Genomic DNA, 21295 nt, shown 5'->3' with positions numbered 1-21295 from the left:
ACACTGGGTCCCTGCGTCCTGGTCTTAACTCTAAGCGCTGAATCCTCAAAAACTTTATGAGCTGCGTTCTGTTACGATGACCATCTCCACTTGGCACAGCTGGAAACTGAGGGTCAGGAAAGGTCCCTGCCCTCGGCCCCAGGTTGAGCCTAACGCAGGTGAGGGTTGTAGAAACAGCCCAGAATTCTTCCCATGTCTTTGGGAATCCTGGTCCCTGGAGACCTGGGCCAGAGCCCCTGTGGTCCCCGGGTGTGTATCCAACCCGAACCAGCAGGTCCAGACTGGTACAGTGTCCGTTGAACAAAACGTGTCCTAATTTAGCCCGCGGATTCCCTGAGAGCCCACCGTGCCCGGCAGAGCCTCCCAGAGAAGGAGGAGCGGCTTGGGAAATCCGGTTCGCAGGCTGACACGGAGCCCTGCGTGCGTGGTGTCTGGGCGGTGCCGGGTTCGCATCCCCCGCATGTCCCCAGGCCCCCGGGGGCCACCGCTGGCATAACGTCTCTCCGCCTTCCCCGCAGATCTACCCGGACGAAAGCCATTACTTCCACAGCGCGGCCCTGCAGCGGCACCTGTACCGATCCGTCATCGGCTTCTTCGTGGAATGCTTCCGGATTCAGGACAAGCTGCCCGCGGCCACAGCGAAAGAGGAGGAGGAGGAGGACTGACCTGGAGCCAGCCCCGAGCGCCGCGGGTGGGGGGGCCCCTTGGAGGACAGAGTGCGGCTGGGACCCGGCCTCCCTGGCCCGCAGGGGCGGGGCCGGGGGCAAGAAGTGTGACTTCCCACAGCATGTGTGTCTTGCATCCCGAAGGCAGTTTTGCTCCGGAAACCGGCTCCTTCCCAGGCCGAGACGCGTCACCGCTCGCGAGGACTCCCCCGCGCCTGGAACCGCAGCCTCGCCTCCTCCCGGCCCCAGAGTGACCGGCGCAGCCCCCGGCCTCTCCCAGGGAACGGAGCCAAGGATGGACAGCAGCGAGGAAGCCGGCGCCGCTCCCGCCCCGCTGAGAAGCAGGAGCCTGCAGACCCGCCCTCGCTCGCCCGCCGCGCCCCTGTCCGCAGCTCCCCTCACGCCCCCCGTCACCGCGCCACGGACACACTATAGCACAATTACCGTAACCGTCCTCGTCCATAGATCGGCTTGCTCCTTCCTGTAATCAGGAGACCCGGCATTTTCAGGGGCTGCGCACAGTGTTACTGTAGCTAATGCTAGTGGTTAACCTTATGGAATTAATTCGTATTTTTCTATGGTTTGTACCTGACGCTGTCTCCGGTCCTGGGGTTGTTTTGCCGTGCTCGCTCGCTTTCTTCCTTTCTCTCTCCGTTCTTTCTTGCTTTCTTTTTTCTTTCTTTTTTCTTTTCTTTTTCTTTTTTTGGCTTTGTTTGGCTTTGTGTTCAGTCGATGTGTAGGCTTGGCACTCATTGGGATAAAGAAACAGACCAGAAGTAACTACCTGCTGCCTGCTCCAGACTGTCTTGAGACTTTGTGGAGAAATAAAAAAAAAAAAAACTGAGGGAAAAGACATCCAATATCATCCACTAAAAAAAAAAAAGCCGTAAATAAAACTTCTTTCCCCCAAAGCTGCATTAGGATTTGGCTTAGAGTCACACGATCTCCATACGCCTTGAAGCCCATCCCTTTCCCCCTTGATGAGCTGTCCAGGCTTCTCAGATGGCCTTTGGGCGGAAAAAATAAAAACTAGGAAAGACAAAGGGTGGACTCTGCCCCTGGTTCTGTCACCTGTGCAGGGGACAGGCGTGTCCTCCGGGGTGGGCGGGGGGATACGTGGGTGTGTGTCGTCATCTGCCCTGAGGACGGCTCGGTGCCCTCACCTCCGTGTGCGGACAGCCTGTCGACATGCAGGAGGTCCCCGACCCGGGGTTCAGCGGCCCCCGGTGTAGATCCCGTTTTGTTGTACATAAAGACAGGAACGGCGCTGCCCTCCATCGGCTTCACCGTGTCGCCTGCATGCCGATCGGTGGCTGACCGGCGCTCCCCGCAAGTGCTAGTTCGAAACCTTGTCCCTCACTCTGGTTTGCTTTGGAGCCTGTCAACAGCCGAGGGGCCGCACTGACGTCTCCAGCTTCCGGTCCTGCCGGGGGGTCCTCGACATCCCGTCCGCAGAGAAGATTGGTCCGTGTGGCTTTTGGTGTTCGGAGTTTGGGTTTCTGCCACGGGAGTTTTGGATGTCTGTTGGAAGGTCGCCACCATGGATTTGTCCGGCCGAGACCTCACCGTGTGTGACGAGGACCCAGGCCCGAGCCGCAGGACCCACCAGGAATGCGACGTGACTGTGCTTCTGCTGCGTCAGTGGGCTTGACCGACTGCAGAGCCCACGAGGTCTGACGGGGGAGGCCAGCTTCGGCCGCGAGATCGGGCAGGGGGGAGTGAGAATGTGGCATGGTAGCGTTTGTTCATCCATGGAATAAAACATTATTTTACCACGCGGACAGCTCTTTTCTTGCTTACCCTCTGCCACCCCTCCTTAGAAAGTGTGCAAAGCTTGACCTTTCTTAAGGTGCTTATGGAGCCCTGCCCAAGACAGACGCCGTCCCCGGGAGCCTCCTGGTATGCAGCAAACGAGAAGTGGATCCGTGGCGGCAGGGGGTCGGCAACAAGGACAGGATCCGTGGCGGCAGGGGGTCGGCAACAAGGACAGGACCGACCAGACAGATGGCAGTCCCAAGCCAACCAGAGAAAATGAGTTTCAGTTGTGTCTCTTTAGGTTTAGGGAAAAGACAGATATTCCCCAACACTAAGAGCAACATGGCTCTCAGTTGAGACTATAATATTGCCCACTAGAAAATTCTAGAAAAACCGCCCTGTACTGGGGACTCCTCTGGGGCATCTCCTAGGACACAGGCTGCCACCTCCTCAGAGGCGTGCATGGGGGGGCTCTCTCCTCCCTGCCCTGAAAACACACCCCTTCTTCTCCCACCTGACCTAGCTGTCCCAGGATAATTTCCTGATGGGTCGACGCCTTCCGGACGCCCCTGTTCAAACCCAGTGGCACAGAGACACTAGATGGGCATTTCGGAGTTTCCCTCCTTCATTAGCACACGGTGTGAGCACTTAAGATAATCACCGGAGGGCGCGGGAAGCCTGGTAAGAGCCTGAATGTAGACAGGCATGTCCAGATCACATATAAACACGGGCCTCTGGCCCTCAGCCCGCAGCCATCAGCGCCAATTGCCCAGGTGCGATCCGCGACGACCGGCTGCCCCGGCGTCCCCCACCTCCAATTTAGGGCCAATGGGGAGAGCCTAATCCACTCCCTGACCAGCCCTGGAGGCTGCTGCTTGCAGTCAGCCGCCCCCGGGCATTCCCAGCCCACAGCCCCCCGCGGGGCACGGCTGACCCCCTCCCACTCCCGCCACGAGGCTGCCCCGCCGGTGCCTGCATCCCGTCCCCACTGAGCGGGTGATGGCGGCCGAGCCCCGGCTCCAGCCAGCTCCGAGCCCGCCGCCTCTGCTTGCTCTCGGGTGTGTCGTAGTCGGCTCAGGCTTCCAGAACAACTACCACAGGTGGCGGCTTCAACACCAGCGGCAGCTTCTCCCGGTTCCGGAGCCCGGGAGCCCGGGAAGCAGACGCCGGGCGACCGGTTCCTGGTGGGAGCTCTCTTCGGGTTCCCAGATGCTGCGCTCAGGCCACGGCCTCCCGGAGTGGCGGGGGGAGGGCACGCTCTCTTCTAAGGGTGCTAACCCTGTCCTGCGGGTCCCACCCTCCTGCCCTCATCTAAGCCTCATGACCTCCTCACCAGCTCCTGACACCACCACCCCGGGGTAAGGTCTCTGTGTTCTTTTTCCTGTGGCAGGAAGAAGGTGGAGAGGAGTTGCCCAGGGGCAGGTGTTGCCCCCGGGGTCAGGAAGGGGTAAGGAGGGGTAGGAGGGGAGAGGAATGAGGAAGAGAGAGGGAAGAGGGAGGAGGTGGGGGACAGGGGGAGGGCGCATCGTCCCGGGGACACTTCCTCAAGCGGGGCTTCCCGAGGGTCTGGATGGGCCTTCGGCAAACCACAGGCAGCAAAACTGCCATTCACTGTCCGCCTCTCACCAGATGGGGGTCCCCAGGGGAGGTGAGGGCGGCACCCCAAACCCGGGGAAGGCAGCAGCAGCACCGTGCCCCTCTTTCCCCACTGGGTTTTCTCGGGAGGATCAGTGCCGAAGGCCAGGCCTCTGGGCCTCACGGGGCCACTGGGGCGCTCAGCCTCACAGCTGAGGGGTCCCAAGCCTCAGGCCAACACGGAGCCAGACTGGGTGGAAATGGGTGACGACGTCTAGGTTCTGGGCAAACAACGAGTCCCCAGATGCATCCAGCTCCTGCTCAGTTTGGCAGGGCAGGAGGCCGGAGTCCCGCACACTCCCTGGCACCGGGCACGATTGAAGGCACCTGCTTGCGAACCTGTGACCTGATACAAACCCCCTTTTTTGGCACTTCTGTTTCCTAAAGCAAAAACCCAAAGCGGACAAACTCCCACAGCCGTGGTCCCGTCTCCAAGCACGGAGCTGTGGACAGGGTGCTCGGCACGTTGGGGGTGAATCAGGACACGGTTCACCTTTCTGCCGCTTCCTTCCCGGCCCGCTGGTCCTCCCCTCTGTGCTTCGGCCTAACGCCAGCACAGTCTGTCTCCCCGGGGCTCAGCGGTGTCTGGTTGGGCTGGGAGACGGGGAGGCTGAGCACTCTGCACCCCTGCCCCATCCGGCCCCATCCTGTGTCCCCTGCCAGGCCTCCCGACATCTCTGGGTCCCGTTTTCACAGTAAAATAGAGTTATGGCAGCCATACCAGGCAGCTGCAAAAATGCAACAACATGTCCGTGACACACTTTGGAAGGCACGGGGGCCCGTGGAAACGTGCAGGCAGCGGGAGAAATTCCAGAGAAGCTGCCCTTGGAATCAGGAGAGGCCAAAGCTCTGGGCCGCACCTGCTGCCTGTCCTCCCCACCCGAGACCTCCATGGGTCCCGGGGACTCCCACGTGCAGACACAGGACACACAGGGGGACACATAGGAGCCCGAGCCCCGAGGAGTCACTGCTCCCACTCTGCTCCAGCTCCCTGGGGTGGGCTGACGCCCCAGTAGGGTCGCCATTCCCGGCTTCCAGACAGGACAGGCAGCTTGCAGGCATCCCGACCTAGGGCCTGGGGCCCCCGGGATTCCGGGGCAGGTGGGATCATGGGGAATTCTGGAAGGCCAGACTCTGGAGGACCCTGTCACATAGCACCTTAGTCCCATGACAGAGCAGCGGTTTCTGAAAGACCTGCCTCTGTGGCCTGTCTTGTAGACGATAATCAGAAACGTTTTCAACACTCAGGATGGCCTGCATGACCTCGGGTCCTCAGTCTGAACAGCCGCTCCCGTCACCTGAGGCCACGGGCACGCTGGAGCAGCCAGAATGCCTCCTGACCCAGGACGTGCCTGGAATGTGACTTTTGTCATTGGTGGTGGTGGTGGTGCAGATTCCCTCTGTTGAACTGGTTTCTTCTGGTGATTTGATTCTCACCCCATAAAGCTTTACTTGGAGGAGAGTAGGTGGAGGAAGACAGCATCCCGTCCTCCGAGCGGGTGTGTTCAGATCTCTGAAAGGGAAGTCCCCTGTGGTCGTCAGCACTGAGACGACTCGGGCCACATGGCTGGAGCCAGCAGGATGTGGAGGCCAGCAGAGGCCCAGTCAAGGGCCAGTGGGAATTGGGGTGCCCCTCCCAGGGACCTCCATCTGGCTAGCTCAGGGCCCGGCAGCCTGAGATGCACATGAGGGGTGAGGGACTGCTGGCTATGTAGAAATGTAGGGTTAAATCAACCTGCCCTCACCCGATTTGGCGCCTCCAAACTGCCCAACCCCCTCCTGCCCGCAGCACAGCCAAGCTCCCAACGATGAGCTAGTTTCGGAGACAGGCCGGCCGCCCTACTCAGAGGCTCAGCGGGAGAGGATGGTCAGTGCCCGCCCCAGGATCTGTCGCAGCACTCTGGGGAGGACGGTCCGTGCGCTGGTCATAACAAAGGGGTGGTTCTCATGGGCGTCCCCGTGAATACACAGTAAATGTCTCCTCATGGGCTTTTCCTTCTGTGAAGTCTCTTCCTTCATCGTCACCTGAAGAAGTCCTGGTTTGTCACAAGAAAGCCATCCTTACCCCCAACAACTGGGTTTAACAAGATATCCTGCCGCTCGTGGAAAGTAAAATCCCCAGTAAGGTTCTCGGCGGGTCGCGGGCTCTTCATGATGCACCATCACGGGCCCACGCCCTGCAGGAGGCCATGGCCACAGTCACCCAGAGTCCCTCTGCCACCTCCCGGGACCGCGGGACAGGTGTGGTTCTCACCACTGAGCAGGACTGATACTTTTGCCTGGCGTGCTGGGAGCGGCTTCACACAGGAGCTGGGGTGGCCGCTGGGCCTGGACCGGAGGGCCAGGGACCTGCCCTCCCCCCACCCTGGAAAGGACAGCTCCAATGAGGAGAGGACGGAGAGGTGGGGCTGGTGAGCAGAACACAGGCTTGGAGCCCCATGAGCCCGCCACTCTCCGCGTCTCTGCTGCCCTAGATCCGGAGCAAGTGTCCTAACCTCTCAGAGCCTCGCGCCCCTCCTTGGTCCTTGGTGGAACACACTCACTCCCGGACAACGATGCGAGCAACGGGGGAAATACCGAAAGTCATGCTTAGCCGGCAGTAACCAGTCCATAAAGTGAGTTAATATTGCTCAGAGTGTCCAGGATTTGTTTTTTTAAAATCTTTAACCAAAGGAGCTTGGGAACGGTCTGACAATTTGCGTTTCACCGGTTGCTTCCCACGACGTCCTGAAGTCTGGGAAACAGGCAGGGTTCCAGGCGCTGGAAGCGGGGCGGCTTTTCCCAGTCGGAAGTTGCGGGAACAGCTCTGCGGCCGAGGACAGGCCACGTGAACTTCAGGGCTCCAGTCAGTGGGCGACGTGCGGGCCGGCCGGGTCGCCAAGCGGCTCTGGTCAGGAAAAACGTGGCCTCTTCAGCGCGTGCTCTGCTCCCCGCCGGGCCCGCAGGCGCTGGGCCGCGTCCAACGCACACGCCCTGAGAAGCCGCTGGGAAGCCTGTCCCCTGGCTGGGGCACCGGCCGCAAGGACCTGGGTGGTCCCCGCCCTGGAGGACAGCGCTCCCGCCGGCCCCGCCCCCAACCGCCCCCAACCGACGCCCCCCGCCCCGCCCGCTTCCTCCGCCCACCCGGAGCCCCTGCTGCGCGCTCGGCCTCGCAGCCACCCCGCCGACCGCGGCCTCCCAGCCAGCCCCGCCCCGCCCGCCCCGCCCGCCCCGCCAGGTGCCCGCCAAGGCCCCTCCCAGCCGGCGGGGACCTAGCGGGGACGCGGCCCGCAGAGGGCAGCAGAGGCCGGGCGCTGGGCCGTCCGCCCGCCCGCGGCGCTTCGGTAAGTGGCACGCGGGTGCCGGGCGGGCCGGCGGCGGGGAGGCCGCGGAGGCGGCGTGGGTGCGGGGCGGGCGGGCCGGGTGGGGGCGGTGACCCTGCCCCGCAGGCGGCCCTGGCAGGGCGCGGAAGGACAGGCTCTCGCGAGGCGGGGCGGCGGGCGCGCAGAGGAGGGACCGACGGGCGGACACCGCGGAGCTGCGCCCGGGGCTGCGGGCGCCGGAGGGCAGCGCGGGGAGCTGCTGCCGGCGGCCTCCTCGCGCGTCCCGAGCCGCGGCCGTGGCCCGCAGCAGCCGCCGGACGCGGGGCGGGGGTCCACGGGGCAGGCGCCCGGCGCGGCCTCGGAAGCGCTCTGGGCGGCAGGTGCGCGGCGAGGCGGGGAGAGGCCCCACCTGGGGACGAGCTCGGGGACGGGAGCCTGCGGCCGCTGGCGACACCCTGCTGACCACGCACGCGTCTCGCCGCGGGCCCGCGTGGGGTGAGGAAGGCGCTGCGGGGCGGCGGAGGGCAGGTGCGCTCCCCTACCCCCGCCGCGCGCCCGGGGAGCGCGCACGGTCCACACAGCGGGACTCGCGTGGACGGCGGTGCCCGGGACGCCTGCCCGCCGCCCGGCCGCCGCCGCGTAGCCCTCTGCGAGCGGGTAGCGTGGGCCGCGGCGGCCTGGCCTGGGCCGAGGCGGCTTCCGCGGGGACGGGGACGGGGCGTGCGGGCCTGAACTGGGCGCTGGGGGGACCGGCCAGCCGCGGCCGTGCCCTCGCCGGGTGTCGGGTTGCAGACCAGTCCCTGCAGTCTGGGTCCATCTTCCGTGCAGTCCGGTGCTGCCTTCCAGGACGGCGCTCTTGCCGGGCTTCCCTCGGGGACTCTGACCCGCTGCTCCCGGAGCGGTTCACCCGCGTCTGTGGACGTGCGTCCTGCGCGACGGCGACGGGACTCTCCCCGGGCGCGCAGCCTGCCCCGACTCCTCCAGACGCGCTCCAGCCAGCACGGGCGCTGGTGCTGTTCGCACCGACGGTTACACGAGCCTGCGCCTCCGCACGAGTACTGGCCGCGGAGCGATTCCGGGGTCTGTCACCAGTTCTAAGTCTGATGTGGCTACAGCCGAGCCCGGCAAGGAGCGTCGCTTCTCACCGTGCGGGCGGACGCTTTCAAAGGTCAGAGGTTTTTCTGGGGAAAACAGACTGTGGCTGTGGGGTGGGGGGTAAAGGTGCCCGTGTTACTAACATGCCGCCCTTCTTCTCCAGATAACGTCCCGTGCAAGGAAGAGAGTGACCAAAGCAAAATGAACAAGCCTTTTCACAAAATTTTAAAGAGAAGGGAAGGGTCTTATTCGAACCCAAGTGAAGGCGGGCGCCGGGGACACACACACTTCACAGAGACCTCTCTGGGAAAGGGCCCTGTGGGGAGGGTGTTATTTATGCTTGTGGTTTTTTCCATAAAGAGTTACAAATCACGGTGACAAAGGAGATTTAAGAAAGTTGCAGGTTTTGTTTTTTTTTTTTATTTTGTGTTTTATTATGTGCCAGGCTGTATGACTTAACTCTTATGGGAAACAGGGACTTTTTCCACACTTTTCATGTTTGGAATGCTCCTTTTTGGTTAAATTTTTTTAAAACAAAGCAGATGTATGGTGTGTGCACAGAACAGAAATAGAGCCCATGCTTTGAGGTTTTACCGAGTCATTTGAACCCGCGTAAATGTTAAAGTATAGCCTCCCTGGGAGCCCAAGAGCAGGGCCCACAACGTTGAGTTAAATTGTCCCTTATCATTTCCCCCGTTTGATCAGTAATCTTTCCCTGGAGCACCTGGACGATCAACCTTGTGTTTTCGCATCCCTTGGTGCCAGCATGCCGGGCTTGTCTGCCCCAGTGCGAGGAAAGAACATACACATTTTTTCACCCAAACTTCCTGGGTGGGGGCACTTCCTGCGATGTGAATGGCGGGAAGCTGAGAAGTGATCCATGCTCTCTGTCCAGTCCGGATGATGAGCAAACAGTCCGTGCGCTTGGCTCAGACTGTCTGGTTTTGCACTTGGTAAAGCCTTTGCTTCAAGGATGCAGGGAGAGTAAAAGCATTTTAGTAAGTACAAGTTGAAGGAAACTGTGATATTGTGATTGACTTGAGCAAGAGAAAATCCGGTCTTTTACATGCACGCTGGTAGAAAGTTGGGGAAAGCTTGGTTATTCTGGAGAGAAGACGGAGCATGGGGACGGAATAGACATGCTCCTAACGGACATTCCGTGGTACTCGGGGGCAGACACATCAGGAGGAGACCAAGTTCAGTCCCTGATGTCAGGAGCGCTTCTCCGGACAGGGGGAAGGGGCCATGGGTGAACTCTGAAAGCTGGTATGACCTGGACAGGGTCTTGGGCTTGTCTCCGTTAAGGAATGCGGGGCCTAGCTGCGTCCAGGCAGGAACCCGATCAGTGGAACCCTGAGCCCAGGCCGCTGCGGAGAGAGCTAGTGGACTTGTTGGTGCGATCTGAAGGACCCTGTATCCAACTAGGGCAAAACAGTGCTCTCAACAAGAGGCTTTTAATCTTTTGTTGGTTTCAGCCTCATTAACTCTGTGGGGCATGGTTTCAGTTCCTCTGTAAGTTATGATTATTCCTCAATCTTCAGTTGGAATGATGACCACTCTAGCTACTTCCTTATTATCTCCTTGGGTGAGGTAGGTTTGGGTAAAGAGCAGTTTTTGTAAACCTTAGCTATAACGTACCTCGACGCAGGGCTACTCGGAAGTTTCTAACCTGCAGATCATGACAACAAAGGAAATAGAAGCAACATGGAGTCAGACAAGCTGAGATTCTTTTCCTGTTATAAATTCCTATTGTCAGTCCTCCGTTCCATTTCTATGGCGCATGGACGGAGGTCTGTCTCCCGTAACTGCTTCAACTGACTTAGGGGGCAGTCGGGACCTCAAAAGGGAAGGATGTAACTTTTGGCCCCTTGTGCTGAGGGGTATCAGATGTAGTTCCTTATTTGAGACCTTAGATGTTTTTCTACCTAGTTTGGTTATTATATGGCATCATTAACTTCATCCCCAAGTGTATTCCAAGGAATAGTTAACAGTATAGTCAGGGGTGGTACCCTCTAAAGCTGATCTGATCCCGGTGGGTATCCAGGAGAACAGAAGAGTAAACCAGTCCTATCTGCCTTAGAAAAGGGGTGTGTGTGATGGGCAGGGGCCTCTTGTGCCCGTGAGACTTGCTGCCTGATTTTATTTGTATGGGCTCTTACTTCCCAGGAGAAGATAATATAGGGGCAGCAAGTGGCGTTAGCCAGGTCTGGACTCTGCCTTGTTGAGCAAGCAATCAGGTAGTCAAGGAGAGGCATTTCTTTTCTTTTTTTTTTTTTAAAGATTTTATTTATTTATTTGACAGAGAGAGAGATCACAAGTAGGCAGAGAGGCAGGCAGAGAGAGAGGAGGAAGCAGGCTCCCCGCGGAGCAGAGAACCCGATGCGGGGCTCGATCCCAGAACCCTGAGATCATGACCTGAGCCGAAGGCAGTGGCTTAATCCACTGAGCCACCCAGGCGCCCCAAGGAGAGGCATTTCTAAGGAGACCAGAGAAAACCACGGGTTGATGGTGGAGCAAATTAACCCAGTGTCGGGGTCCTGAGTGCTGCTGGTGGGGAGCTTTGTACATGTCAGGCTCGAAGTAACATCACATGGAGTGGGGGCCAGCAACCCATGGATCTTTCAGGTGTGTAGTTCATAGGCCTCTGGTGGTCCTTTTGAGTGGCCCATAGAGCAACAGGCCCTGACTGTCTATACCTGAGCTGTTGTGGCTGTAAGGTTCCCACCCCTGCCAGTCCATGAGCATGGGATACCTTTCCATTTGTCTGGATCATTTTCAGTTTCTTTCATCAGTGTCTCATGGTATGCAGAGTACAGGTCTTTCTTCTCCCTGGTTAGGCTGATTCCTAGGTATTTTCTTCTTTTTGTGCAATTGTAAGCGGGATTGGTTTTCTTAATTCCCTCTGTTACTTCATTTGTTAATGTATAGAAAAGCAAACAGATGCCTGTGTATGGATTGTGTGTCTTTGAACTTCCTGAGTTCATTTATCAGTTCTAGTAGTTTTTTGGTGGTCTTCAGGGTTTCCTATATATAGTATCATGTCCTTTGCAAATAGTGAAAGTTTTACTTCTTCCTTACCGATCTGGCTTTTATTTCTTTTGTTTGTCTGATTGCTATAGCTAGGACTCCTAATACTAATGTTGAATAAAAGTGGGGAGAGTGGACATCCTTGTCTTGTTCCTGACCTTAGGGGAAAGGCTCTATTTTCCCCATGGAAGGTGATGTTGGCTGTGGGTTTTTCCTTTATTGTGTTGAGGTTTGTTCCCCCTAGACCTGCTTTACTGAGGGTTTTCATCATGAATGGTCATTGTACTTTGTCAGATGCTTTTCTGGATCTATTTAAATTATCATGTAGTTTTTATACTTTCTCTTATTGATGAGGTGTATCACGTTGATTTAATTTGTTAATACTGAACCCCTTGCATCCTAGGACTAAATCCCACTTGTTTGTGGTGAATGATTTTTTAATGTATTCTTGGATTTGTTTTGCTAGTGTTTTGTTGACGATTTTTGTGTTCATCAGAGTTATTGTCCTGTAGTTCTATCTATCTATCTATTTATTTATTTACTGGTGTCTTTATCTGGTTTTGGTATTAGGGTAATGCTGGCCTCATAGAATAATTTTGAAGCTTTCCTTCCTCTTCCATCTTTTGGAATAGTTTGCAAAGAATAGATATAACTCTTCTTTAAATGTTTGGTAGAATTCACCTGTGAAGCCATCTGGTCCTGGACTTGTGTTTTTGGGGAGATTTTTGTTGTATTTATTTCTGTGGTGTTGGTGTTAGTGCTCCTCTTTCATTTTGTTTGAGTTCTCTCTCTCTCTCTCTCTCTCTCTCGATGATTCTGACTAAAAATTCATCAAATTTGTATCTTTCCAAAGAACCAGCTCCTGGTTTCATGGATCTGGCCTATTGTTTCTTTACTTTGTATTACATTTACTTCTGCTCTAATCTTATTATTTCCTTCCTTCTACTGGTTTAGGATTTTATTCTTTTTTCTTCTGGTTTCTTTAGGCATATGGTTAGGTTGTTTGCTTGAGATTTTTCTTGGTTTCCGAGGTGGTCCTATACTGCTATAAACTTCCCTCTTAGAACAGCTTTTGCTGTGTCCCGAAGATTTTGGACCACCATGTTTTTGTTTGTCTCCACAGATTTTTTTATCTCCTCTTTGATTTCTTGGTTGACCCATTCACTGATTACTAACAAGTTATTTAACCTCCTTTTATTTGTGGTCTTTCCAGATTTTTTTCTGGTGGTTGATTTCTGTTTCCATAGTGTTTGGTAAGAAAGGGTGCATGGTATCACTTTGATCTTTTGAATTTGTCAAGACTTGTTTTGCAACCTAATATGTAAATCATTCTGGAAAATGTTCCATGTGCGCTTGAAAAGAATGTGTATTCTGATGTTTTAGAATGAAATGTTCTGAACATATCTGTTAGAGCCATCTGGTCCATCATGTTATTCAAGGTCAGTGTTTCCTTGTTGATTTTCTTTTTGGATCATCTGTCTTTGGATGTTTAAGTGAGTTGTTAAAAGTCCCCTACTAATATTACTATTGATTATTTCCTTTATAATTGTTATTAGCTACTTTATGTATCTGGGGGCTCCCGTGTTGGGTGCATAAATATTTACATCTTCTTGTTGGACTGTTCTCTTTATGATTATGTAGTGTCCTTGTCTGCCTCTTGTTGGAGTCTTGTTTTAAATCTGCTTCGTCCTATATAAAGTACTGCTACCACAGGTTTCTTTTCACTTCTATTTTCATGATATGTTTCTATCCTTTCACTTTCAATCTGCATGTGTCTTTAGATCGCAAATAAGTCTCTTGTAGGCAGCATATAGCTGGGTCTTGCTTTTTTATCCATTCTGTCACCCTGTGTCTTTTGATTGGAGTGTTTAGTGCATTTACATTCAAAGTAATTACTGAGAGGTATATACTTACTGCCATTTTGTTCCTTGCTTTATGGTTGTTTTGTAGTTCTTCTCTGTTCCTTTCTTGCTCTCTTCTTTCATGGTGTATGGGCCTTTAGTGATATACTTGGATTCCTTTCTCTTTATTTTTTGCATATCTTTTACCAGTTTTTTATTTATGGTTACCATTAGAATTTTATATAACATTATGCATAGATTCCATATTAAGGTGATGGTTGCTTAAGTTTGAACACATTCTAGAAACATGAAATTTTTACTCCTCTCCCCTGCCACACATTTTAGCTGTATAGTGTCATACTTTACATAGTTTTGTTTGTGAGTTCCTTCATTGAATTTTTGTAGAAATACTTAGTTTTTCTGCTTTTGTGCTTCCTGTTTTTCTATTCCTGCAATGGTCTTTCCTCTCTACTCAAAAGAGTTATCCTTAACATTTTTTGTAAGACTGGTTTAGTGGTCATGAAATCCTTTAACTTGTTTGTGTAGGAAACTCTTTATCTCTCCTATTGTGAATGATAGCCTTGCTAATAGAATATTCTTGGCTGCAGACTTTTTCTTTCAGCACTTGGAATATATCATGCCAACCTCTTCTGGACTACAAAGTTTTTGCTGAAAAATCAGCTAAGAGTGTTATGGGGTTTCCCTTGTATGTAACTGGGTTTTGTTTTGTTTTGCTTTTGCTGCTTTAAAAAGTCCCTTTATCACTACTTTTTGCCATTTTAATTTCTGTGTGTCTTGGTGTAGACCTCCTTGGATTGATTTTTTTTTCCTTTGGGGTTTCTGTGCCTCCTCATCTACATTTCTGTTTCCTTCCTTTGGAGAGTTTTCAGCTATTGTTTCTTCAAATAAAATTTCTGCCTCCTTTTCTCTCTTCTCCTTCTTGTATCCCTATAATGCAAATGTGATTATGCTTCATGGTGTATCTGCATTCCTTTAGTCTATTTTCATTTTTTGTTGTTATTTTTTTGTTGTTATTTTTTCCCTCTCCTAGTCAACTTGATTGCTTTCCATTGCTCTGTCCTCCGGGTCACTGATGTGTTCTTCTGCTTCCTCTAGTCTCCTGTTTATTCCATCTAGTGTATTTTAAATGTTAGCTATTGAGTTTTTCCTCTCTGGTTGGTTCTTTATGTTGTCTCTTTGTGGAGGGTATCACTGGGGTCCTCCATTCTTTTCTCAAGTCCACTGTGGATCTTTATAACCATTACTTTAAATTATCTGTCAAGCATATTAATTTTCTGTTTTGCTTAGGTCTCTTGCTGTGATTTTGTTGTACTGCTTCATTTGGGACAGACTCCTCTGTCTCCTCATTTGATCTAACTCCCTGTGTCTCTTTCTGTGTGTTAGGAAAGTCAGCTATGACTCTTGCATTTGAAAGTAGTGGCCTTTGGAAGAAGTCCTCAGTGCCCTGTGGTGGAGTGTCCCCTGTTCACCAGAACCCTTCAGGGGTGTCTCCTGTGCATGTTGCATGTGCCCTGCTATTGTGGTTGGGTTGCTTTTTCCCTTAGTCCATTTATCTGCTCATAAATGGCTCACTTCACCTGTTGCGGACAGGTTTGTTCCCTGCGTTGTTAGGTGGACAGTCAGGGGCCACCTCAGGCTTGAGTAGAGTCAGGCACTTTCCCTTTGTTGTCCCCTGAGCAGCTTGTCTTGGTGAGCAGGGCTGTAGTGGGACCAGCTGTCTGCCCCCAGCACTGGAGTGGGGTGGCTAGTTATCTTCCCCATTCTCTGGAGCAGGAGTCACTCTGGAGTAGTGCTGGCTCCTGTGGGCCTCCCTGGATGCTGTCAGGCTCGTGGTACTGCATGCGACGGGTTCTGGCCCAAGGGGTAGTGGAGAGGGCGGTTCAGAGGAGAACGTGGCAATGGGGCACTCGGTGCCAGCAGAGTTGCTGGTTCCTAGGAGGAGAACTACATCAGCCCAGGAAGACTCACTGAGGCAGGGATGGAGGGGTCTGTGCACAGAAGCGTGTGGTGACAGGGCACCGTGTTAGCACTAGGTGGAGAGTGTTGGTGCTCTGTTGGTTGCTGCCGGTGTCTGTGGATCTAGGCTGGGGCAGGGGAGGAAAGTGGACCCACCGGCTCTTTTGTTCTTGGGAGAAATCTCCCAAAGATCCCGGCCCCTCCAGCACATGCTCTGAAATTAGAAAATAAATGTCATATACGCCTGGTGTTTTTGAAACTGGTACTTGTATGCTGTATCTCAGTGGGGCTGTTTGTTGTGCTTGAAGGGCAGGAGCTCAGTTTCCTCTAGCCCTCCTCACTCTTCCAGAGCCTCACCCAGTGATTTTTAAAGCCCCAGGTGTTAAGCCCACTGATTGTAAGGACTCCTGAAGTTAGGCACCTCTGGTTTTCAAAGCCCAGTGTGGGGGTGTGTGTTCCTGGTGCCTGGGGTGGGCTCTGAGCTTCTCCCCTCCGTATCTGCAGCGTCCTTTCCTCCTACGGCTCTCCCTCTTCTCTTCCACATGATCTCTTCTCTACATTTAGCTGTAGAGAGTCTGTTCTGCCAGTCTTCAGGTCATTTTCTGGGTTGTGTACACTGATATTGGTGATTCTAGTTGTATCCATGGGACGAGGTGAGCCTAGGATCACCGACTCTGGCATCTTCTCCCTCATGTCCTATACAAGTGTATTTTAAAAATCATTTATTCCAATCTTAGTCACCCTGACCACATATAAAATTCTTTTCCAGTGATTTCCCTTCATAAACCTCTACGACTTTCTTTTGCATTTAAACTTTGTAATAGGTTTTCTCTTTCTAAATAACCAGTCTTGTGTTGGGGCAAAATTACTTTCTTTTCTCTCAACAAAAGGGTATTCCCATTCTTTATCCCTTTCCCACAGATCTTCAAGTTTTGCTACATACGGAGTTGGTTTCCTTAGCATTTCCAGCAGTTTCAATTACATTTAGGAGAATTTTAACTCTTAGAAACTGTACTGTCCAGTGAAAACTTCATAACTAATTGGACTTATTATACCAGAATTCTTTAGATTGGGAAATTTATGAGTATATTTTATGTGTTCTAGAAACGTGTTTTTTTTTTCATAGTACAGCTTTCAAAAAAGCATAAAACATGTTTATCAGGAGACCCAAGCATTTTTAGATTCTCTGTAATAAGCCAAAAGCAGATAAACTTATGCTTAGGAATTGATGTTCCAGTATTTTATCTTTTTTGGAAAAAACTTAGATATTCGAGGAATTCAGCCCACTTTGTTTAACCTAACAAAACTTCAGAGTTTTAGATTACCAGAGATTTTGGGAGGAATTTGAAAGTTTCTGAACCTTTTCTTTAAAAGTTAACTTAATTGCTCTTAACAATTACCCACAAAAACTTCATGAGACAAAATCAAACATCACGTTGTCAATTTTTTTGCTGACAGTTCACAACAGTGGCGATATGAATTTAATAAATTCAGGTAGGATAAAGGCTGACTTTCCGTATTATAATTGATGCTGATAGCGCCAAAATCATGTCTATTTTAATTAAACCAACAACCCTGAATTAGCTTTAATACCGAACACGCTGCAGCTCTGTCCACTAAAACATTAGTCACTCTGTTCGCCTGTCAGTTCTACTGGGGCTTCTGCGGGGAAATACTGAGTAGGCGGTTCGAGCCCTGGGGAGTCCTTGAGCCCTTCATGCTGACGTGGAGGCGCTCCAGTTCGAAGCTCACAAGGAGGTGGCCTTCCTGGCAGTTCTGGGCGCTTCTTGCTCCCGGGTGGTGAGGGCAGAGGAGCAGTGGACGGGGACGATGGTCCCGGCTCCAGCTGCGCGAGCAGCCCCCAGCCACGGCTGTGCAGGCACAGGAGGAGGGGGGCAGCGGCAGATTCAGAGTTGGGACTAACACTTCTCCGTTTCCATCTCCTTCTCGCCCCCCTGCAAAACGGGCTTTCTCCCCAGGTGCTTTCCAGCCTGCCCGAGGCAGGGGAGCTGATGGTGGATGGGGCATCAGCTCTGCTGATTGTGCTTGGGGAGGGGGGTTTAGGATTTCCAAAGTCTGCCCGCTTTCCTGCTGCTTTTCCTCCTTCTTCTGACTATTGAGAAAGGGTTTGGGCGTCCTAGATTTCTGTCCTTCTGATCTCTCTGGACCGCCAGTTGGGTTCCTTCACATGAAGCATCTTTGTTATGGAGTAACATCAAAGCCTGAACGCAGGGAATTTCATCCCAGAGCATGTAAACCTGAAAAAACAGTTTGAGTTTTAGGGAGTGTTATGAGTGCGTGCCTTTAAACCAATTAAATAGAGCTCCTTTACACATTAATTTCAGCAATGCCATCCCAAGGTGGAGAAAATCTCTCAGTTGCTACACATGGACACACACACCAGATGCAAACGAAACTTAGCCATTTTCACTAACGTTTGTGGAGAGGACATTAAAGACCCAATTTCTAAATATTTCCCTTTTATTAAAACAAATCCAATCCCAGGATAGCACTGTAATTTATGGATCCATTAATTATTTTCCATTTTCCAGTCAGATCACAGCTGATTTTGTCCAAAGAGACCAAGCGCTGCAGCAACAGACCCTGCGAAGCCCGGCTTGTTCCTTGAATGCTGCCGGTTCCGCCCCAAAAGCCGGGGGCTTCACTGATTGGACCAAATGGCTTCATAGTTTCTGGTTACATAGGCTCACAGCTGGCTTTCTGATTGCTACGCAAGAAAACTAACTCCGACGTGTCAAAAGAACCCCATCTGGGCCGTCTGTTTCTCAGGGGCTCCCCAGCTGAGTTTTCCCGTGCGCGTCGGCGCCTGCAAGCGGAGTCCGGAGGAGCTGCGCGTGGAGCCCCCCGGAGCTCCTGCCGGTGGCGGCTGGTTTTCCGGGAGCGCTTCAGCTCTTGAAGCGCGGCTCCCCGTTCCTTTTATTTATTTTCAGAATAAGGCTTGAATAAGACTGAAGGCTGTTAGGTGTGGGGGACCCAGGGGGTGCTGCTCGTGTCACTCCCCAAGGGCTGTGACCCACTCTCTTACTGTCTCAGTTTCTCCCTGAGGGGTCCAGGACCGTCGAGGGGGCTTGGAGCCCTGGATGACGGGTCCTTACATGTGCACCCGGGGACGAACCAATCGCTAATTGCCTTATGAGATGGGAAATTCCTATGGGACCACGACACGTCTCGAGGAATGTCGTCAGACAGTTCCCTTAGGCTTGCAGTCACCGGAAAGCACCACTAGGCCAGAAGGAGCAAGTGTCCCTTCCCTCTGAAGCTGAATGATTCAGGCTCTCATATTTTTAGGCAGAAAATTTACCCCAACCTTGTATTAATAACATCAATTATTATAATGCCCAATTAAAACCACCGAGTGCTGTAGGTGATTCCCAGCTAGAGAACATTACTGATAACCCTCAACAGCTGGAATGAAAGGACGATTCACGGCGAGGAGGGTGGATCTCAGAACGCGCCAGTGCACCTGTGGGAAGCCGGAGCGGGTGCCAAGGGCGCGCGCCCATGCCGAGCTGAGTTCCAGATGACCCCAGCCGCTCTCCGGGGCGTTGCTCTGATATCCTGCCGACCCTGGCAAGAAATGCTGAGGCAGAAAGTACAAACCTTTTTTTTAAATTTTAAAGAGAAAGTCTTATTCGAGCCCAAGTTAGAGGACAGCTGCCCGGGATACAGAGTCCTCACGAGGAAGGGTGCTCTGGGGAGGCAGCGTGGGGTGTGAGCTTGTATGTTGCTTTGGTTCGCTTTGTTCCTAACATAGGGTGAAAATCATGCTGAGGAAGGACGTTCCAGGAGGTCACAGGCTTGTGTCTCTAGTATATGTAAGGCTGTAGGACTCTAATCTTATGGGAACCAGGGAAGTGGTTTTTTTTTATGCTCGGAATGCTTCTTTTTGGTTATTTTTTTAACCAAGCAGACGTACAGTGTGTGTGTGGGACAGAAATAGCGCCCATGCTCTGAGGTTTTGCCGAGTCACTTAGACCTCAGAAAATAAATGTTAAAGTACAGCTTCCCTGGGGCTCAGGAGCAAGGCCCACAAACGTTAAAAGTTGGAATTTTCTTTATTTTATGAAGTATCCCGCAGGATCCAAAGCCGGGATCATCTTCATTCTACTGCCCAACAACGCCAGATGACGATAATGACAAACGACAATCATACATAATTCCGATATTAGGCAAACTCTGAAAATAGGAATAAACAGAAATAAAACCAAAGTGTGGTACGTGCACTTGCCAAACAAAGTTTCCGAATGACAAATCCTGTCTGAAGAAGAATCCGGACGACTGGGATTGTGAAAAGACAAGCTCTGGGCGGACGTCACGTGCTCCGTTCTGTGACCTCGGTTTTCTGGTGTCAGGTGCTTTCTGTGCCGGTCAAAAAAATAAAAAATATCCCTTGGGCAAGTGCGCAGAAGGAAGGGTACAGACAGGTCTAGAATAAAATCTTAACAGTTGCAAATCCGTCTCAACATAAACTGCCCCCCTCAGTATGTCCGGCTCCCTCGTATCCGGGCACACCTGGTGCGCGGCTGCCGTGTGCCCCTCTGGGGACCGAGACCAGGCAGCCCGCGCCACGTCCCAGGGCAGATGGCGGCGTCCGTCCTGAGCTGGAGGGAGGCGCCGCTGAAGACCGGAGTCAGGTCCGAAGTCCCGGGGGTCCTGCTCAAGACGCAGGCCGTCTCCTGCGGGGACTGCGTCTCCCCAAAGCCGAGACGCCACTGCTGGTTTCCCCGAGGTGGCCCTGCGAGCCCGCGTTGGTGACGTTGCGGAGTGTGCACGGGACGTACAGGCCAGGCCCGGAAGATGCAAGACGCTGTCTTCTCCGCGACCTCACAGGGCAGGGCAGCGGTCGGCGTCTTCCCGGACGCTCCCTCCTGGCTCGGCCGCTGCTGGCTCAGGGCTCCCAGCGTCTCTGGGACGGGAGCCGCCAGCGCCACCGGAGACACTCCAGGCTGCAGCCCAGGCCAGTGCAGCGGCCGGGCAGAGAGGAGGAGCAGGGCGCGAAGGTCGTGCGAAGGTCGTGCCTTCTCCACTTCCCCTCACCAAGGAGGCGCGGCACAGCCTCGCAGCCTGAGGCCCCTGGCTCGGGTGGTGTCACGGTCAGGGCCGAAGTGTTCTGTGCTGCTGGAGCCTGACCGCACCGTTTCCATCCCGCAGACTTCGTGGTAGGAAAGGGACTCCCCGGAGCCCCGAGGCAGGCGGCAGGGGTGCGGGTCTGCGTCTTGGTTGCCTGCGGCCCCCCACGCTGCTGGTCCAGGCGGATCTTGCTCCCGAGTGTGCAGCCCTCGCGCTCCCCTCCCAGCAGAGGCTGCCTCACCGGGCGCCTTGCTTAGAGAACCTTCCCACGGGCAGTGTTTCTCTCGCTTCTCACTCAGCAGAGAAGATACCGTCCTGGACTTCGAGCGCGCGAGCTCCCTCCCGGGAGCAAGGGGAGCACGAGCTGCAGGCTGCCGCCACTCACTGGGAACCCCAGAGGACGACCCCCCCCGCCCAGGGACCGCTTCAACAGAGGTCTGGCCCCGGGGGCTCTGCGGTCCACACGCCGCACTCCTAACCCCTGCGTGTCTGCGCCAGCGCTGCCCGTCTTGGGCATCCGGACCCTCTTGACTCCGAGTCCCTGCACCTGTTCCATTCCAGGCGGGGCTCCCTGTCACCGTCCGCTCAACTGGGAGGAGTAACAGAGAGGATCCCTCCTCCTGCCCACCCAGCCCACGCCTTCCTCGCAGTGCAGACCTGGCAGGTCACCCCAGCAGAAACGACTCGGCCGGCCTGCCCTAGAAGCCCTGGAGCTTTGAAGCCAGACACCAGAACCCGACATGGCTCAGTGGCAGAACGGTCCAGGCTCCCATGGTCTGAAAAAGCTGTTTTGACCATTTACATCTGTCCTCACTGCTTTCCTGGAGAGGCAGCTCTGCCCAGACCCTGATTCTGTCATTTCGGGAGTGCTTCGCCATCCGCTGGTTTTTGTCTTGTTTTTAACGCA

At 53.6% G+C, this 21295-nt stretch overlaps 2 protein-coding genes across 5 annotated transcripts in view; both read left to right on the top strand.

The window, feature by feature from the left end:
- DPP6 (dipeptidyl peptidase like 6) overlaps positions 1-2446 on the top strand; it is an 864911-nt gene extending 862465 nt beyond the window's left edge. For all 4 annotated transcript variants that reach the window (XM_046020968.1, XM_046020970.1, XM_046020967.1 and 1 more), the window contains exon 26: positions 519-2446. In XM_046020968.1, coding sequence (XP_045876924.1) covers positions 519-665 — 147 coding nt within the window. In that variant the 3' untranslated portion in view covers positions 666-2446. The remainder of the gene's footprint in view (positions 1-518) is intronic.
- Positions 2206-20447, top strand: LOC123952133 (collagen alpha-1(I) chain-like). Its single transcript, XM_046021368.1, has 8 exons — positions 2206-2306; positions 3244-3388; positions 3811-3867; positions 5845-5922; positions 6239-6296; positions 7211-7378; positions 7484-8437; positions 19801-20447. The coding sequence occupies exons 1-8, from the start codon at positions 2206-2208 to the stop codon at positions 20445-20447; spliced, it is 2208 nt and encodes a 735-aa protein (XP_045877324.1).
- Positions 20448-21295: the final 848 nt, after the last annotated feature.

Source organism: Meles meles, chromosome 10 (genome assembly GCF_922984935.1).
Source record: "Meles meles chromosome 10, mMelMel3.1 paternal haplotype, whole genome shotgun sequence".
Classification (NCBI taxonomy): Eukaryota; Metazoa; Chordata; class Mammalia; order Carnivora; family Mustelidae; genus Meles; species Meles meles.
This window is presented reverse-complemented; position numbering and strand designations above follow the sequence as displayed.

Coding starts and splice junctions, on each gene's coding strand:
- LOC123952133 (XM_046021368.1), top strand. CDS start 2,206: ATGGATTTGTCCGGCCGAGACCTCACCGTGTGTGACGAGGACCCAGGC. Junction 2,307..3,243: donor ACTGTGCTTCTGCTGCGTCA/GTGGGCTTGACC, acceptor CCTCCAATTTAG/GGCCAATGGGGAGAGCCTAA. Junction 5,923..6,238: donor AGGCTCAGCGGGAGAGGATG/GTCAGTGCCCGC, acceptor CACGCCCTGCAG/GAGGCCATGGCCACAGTCAC.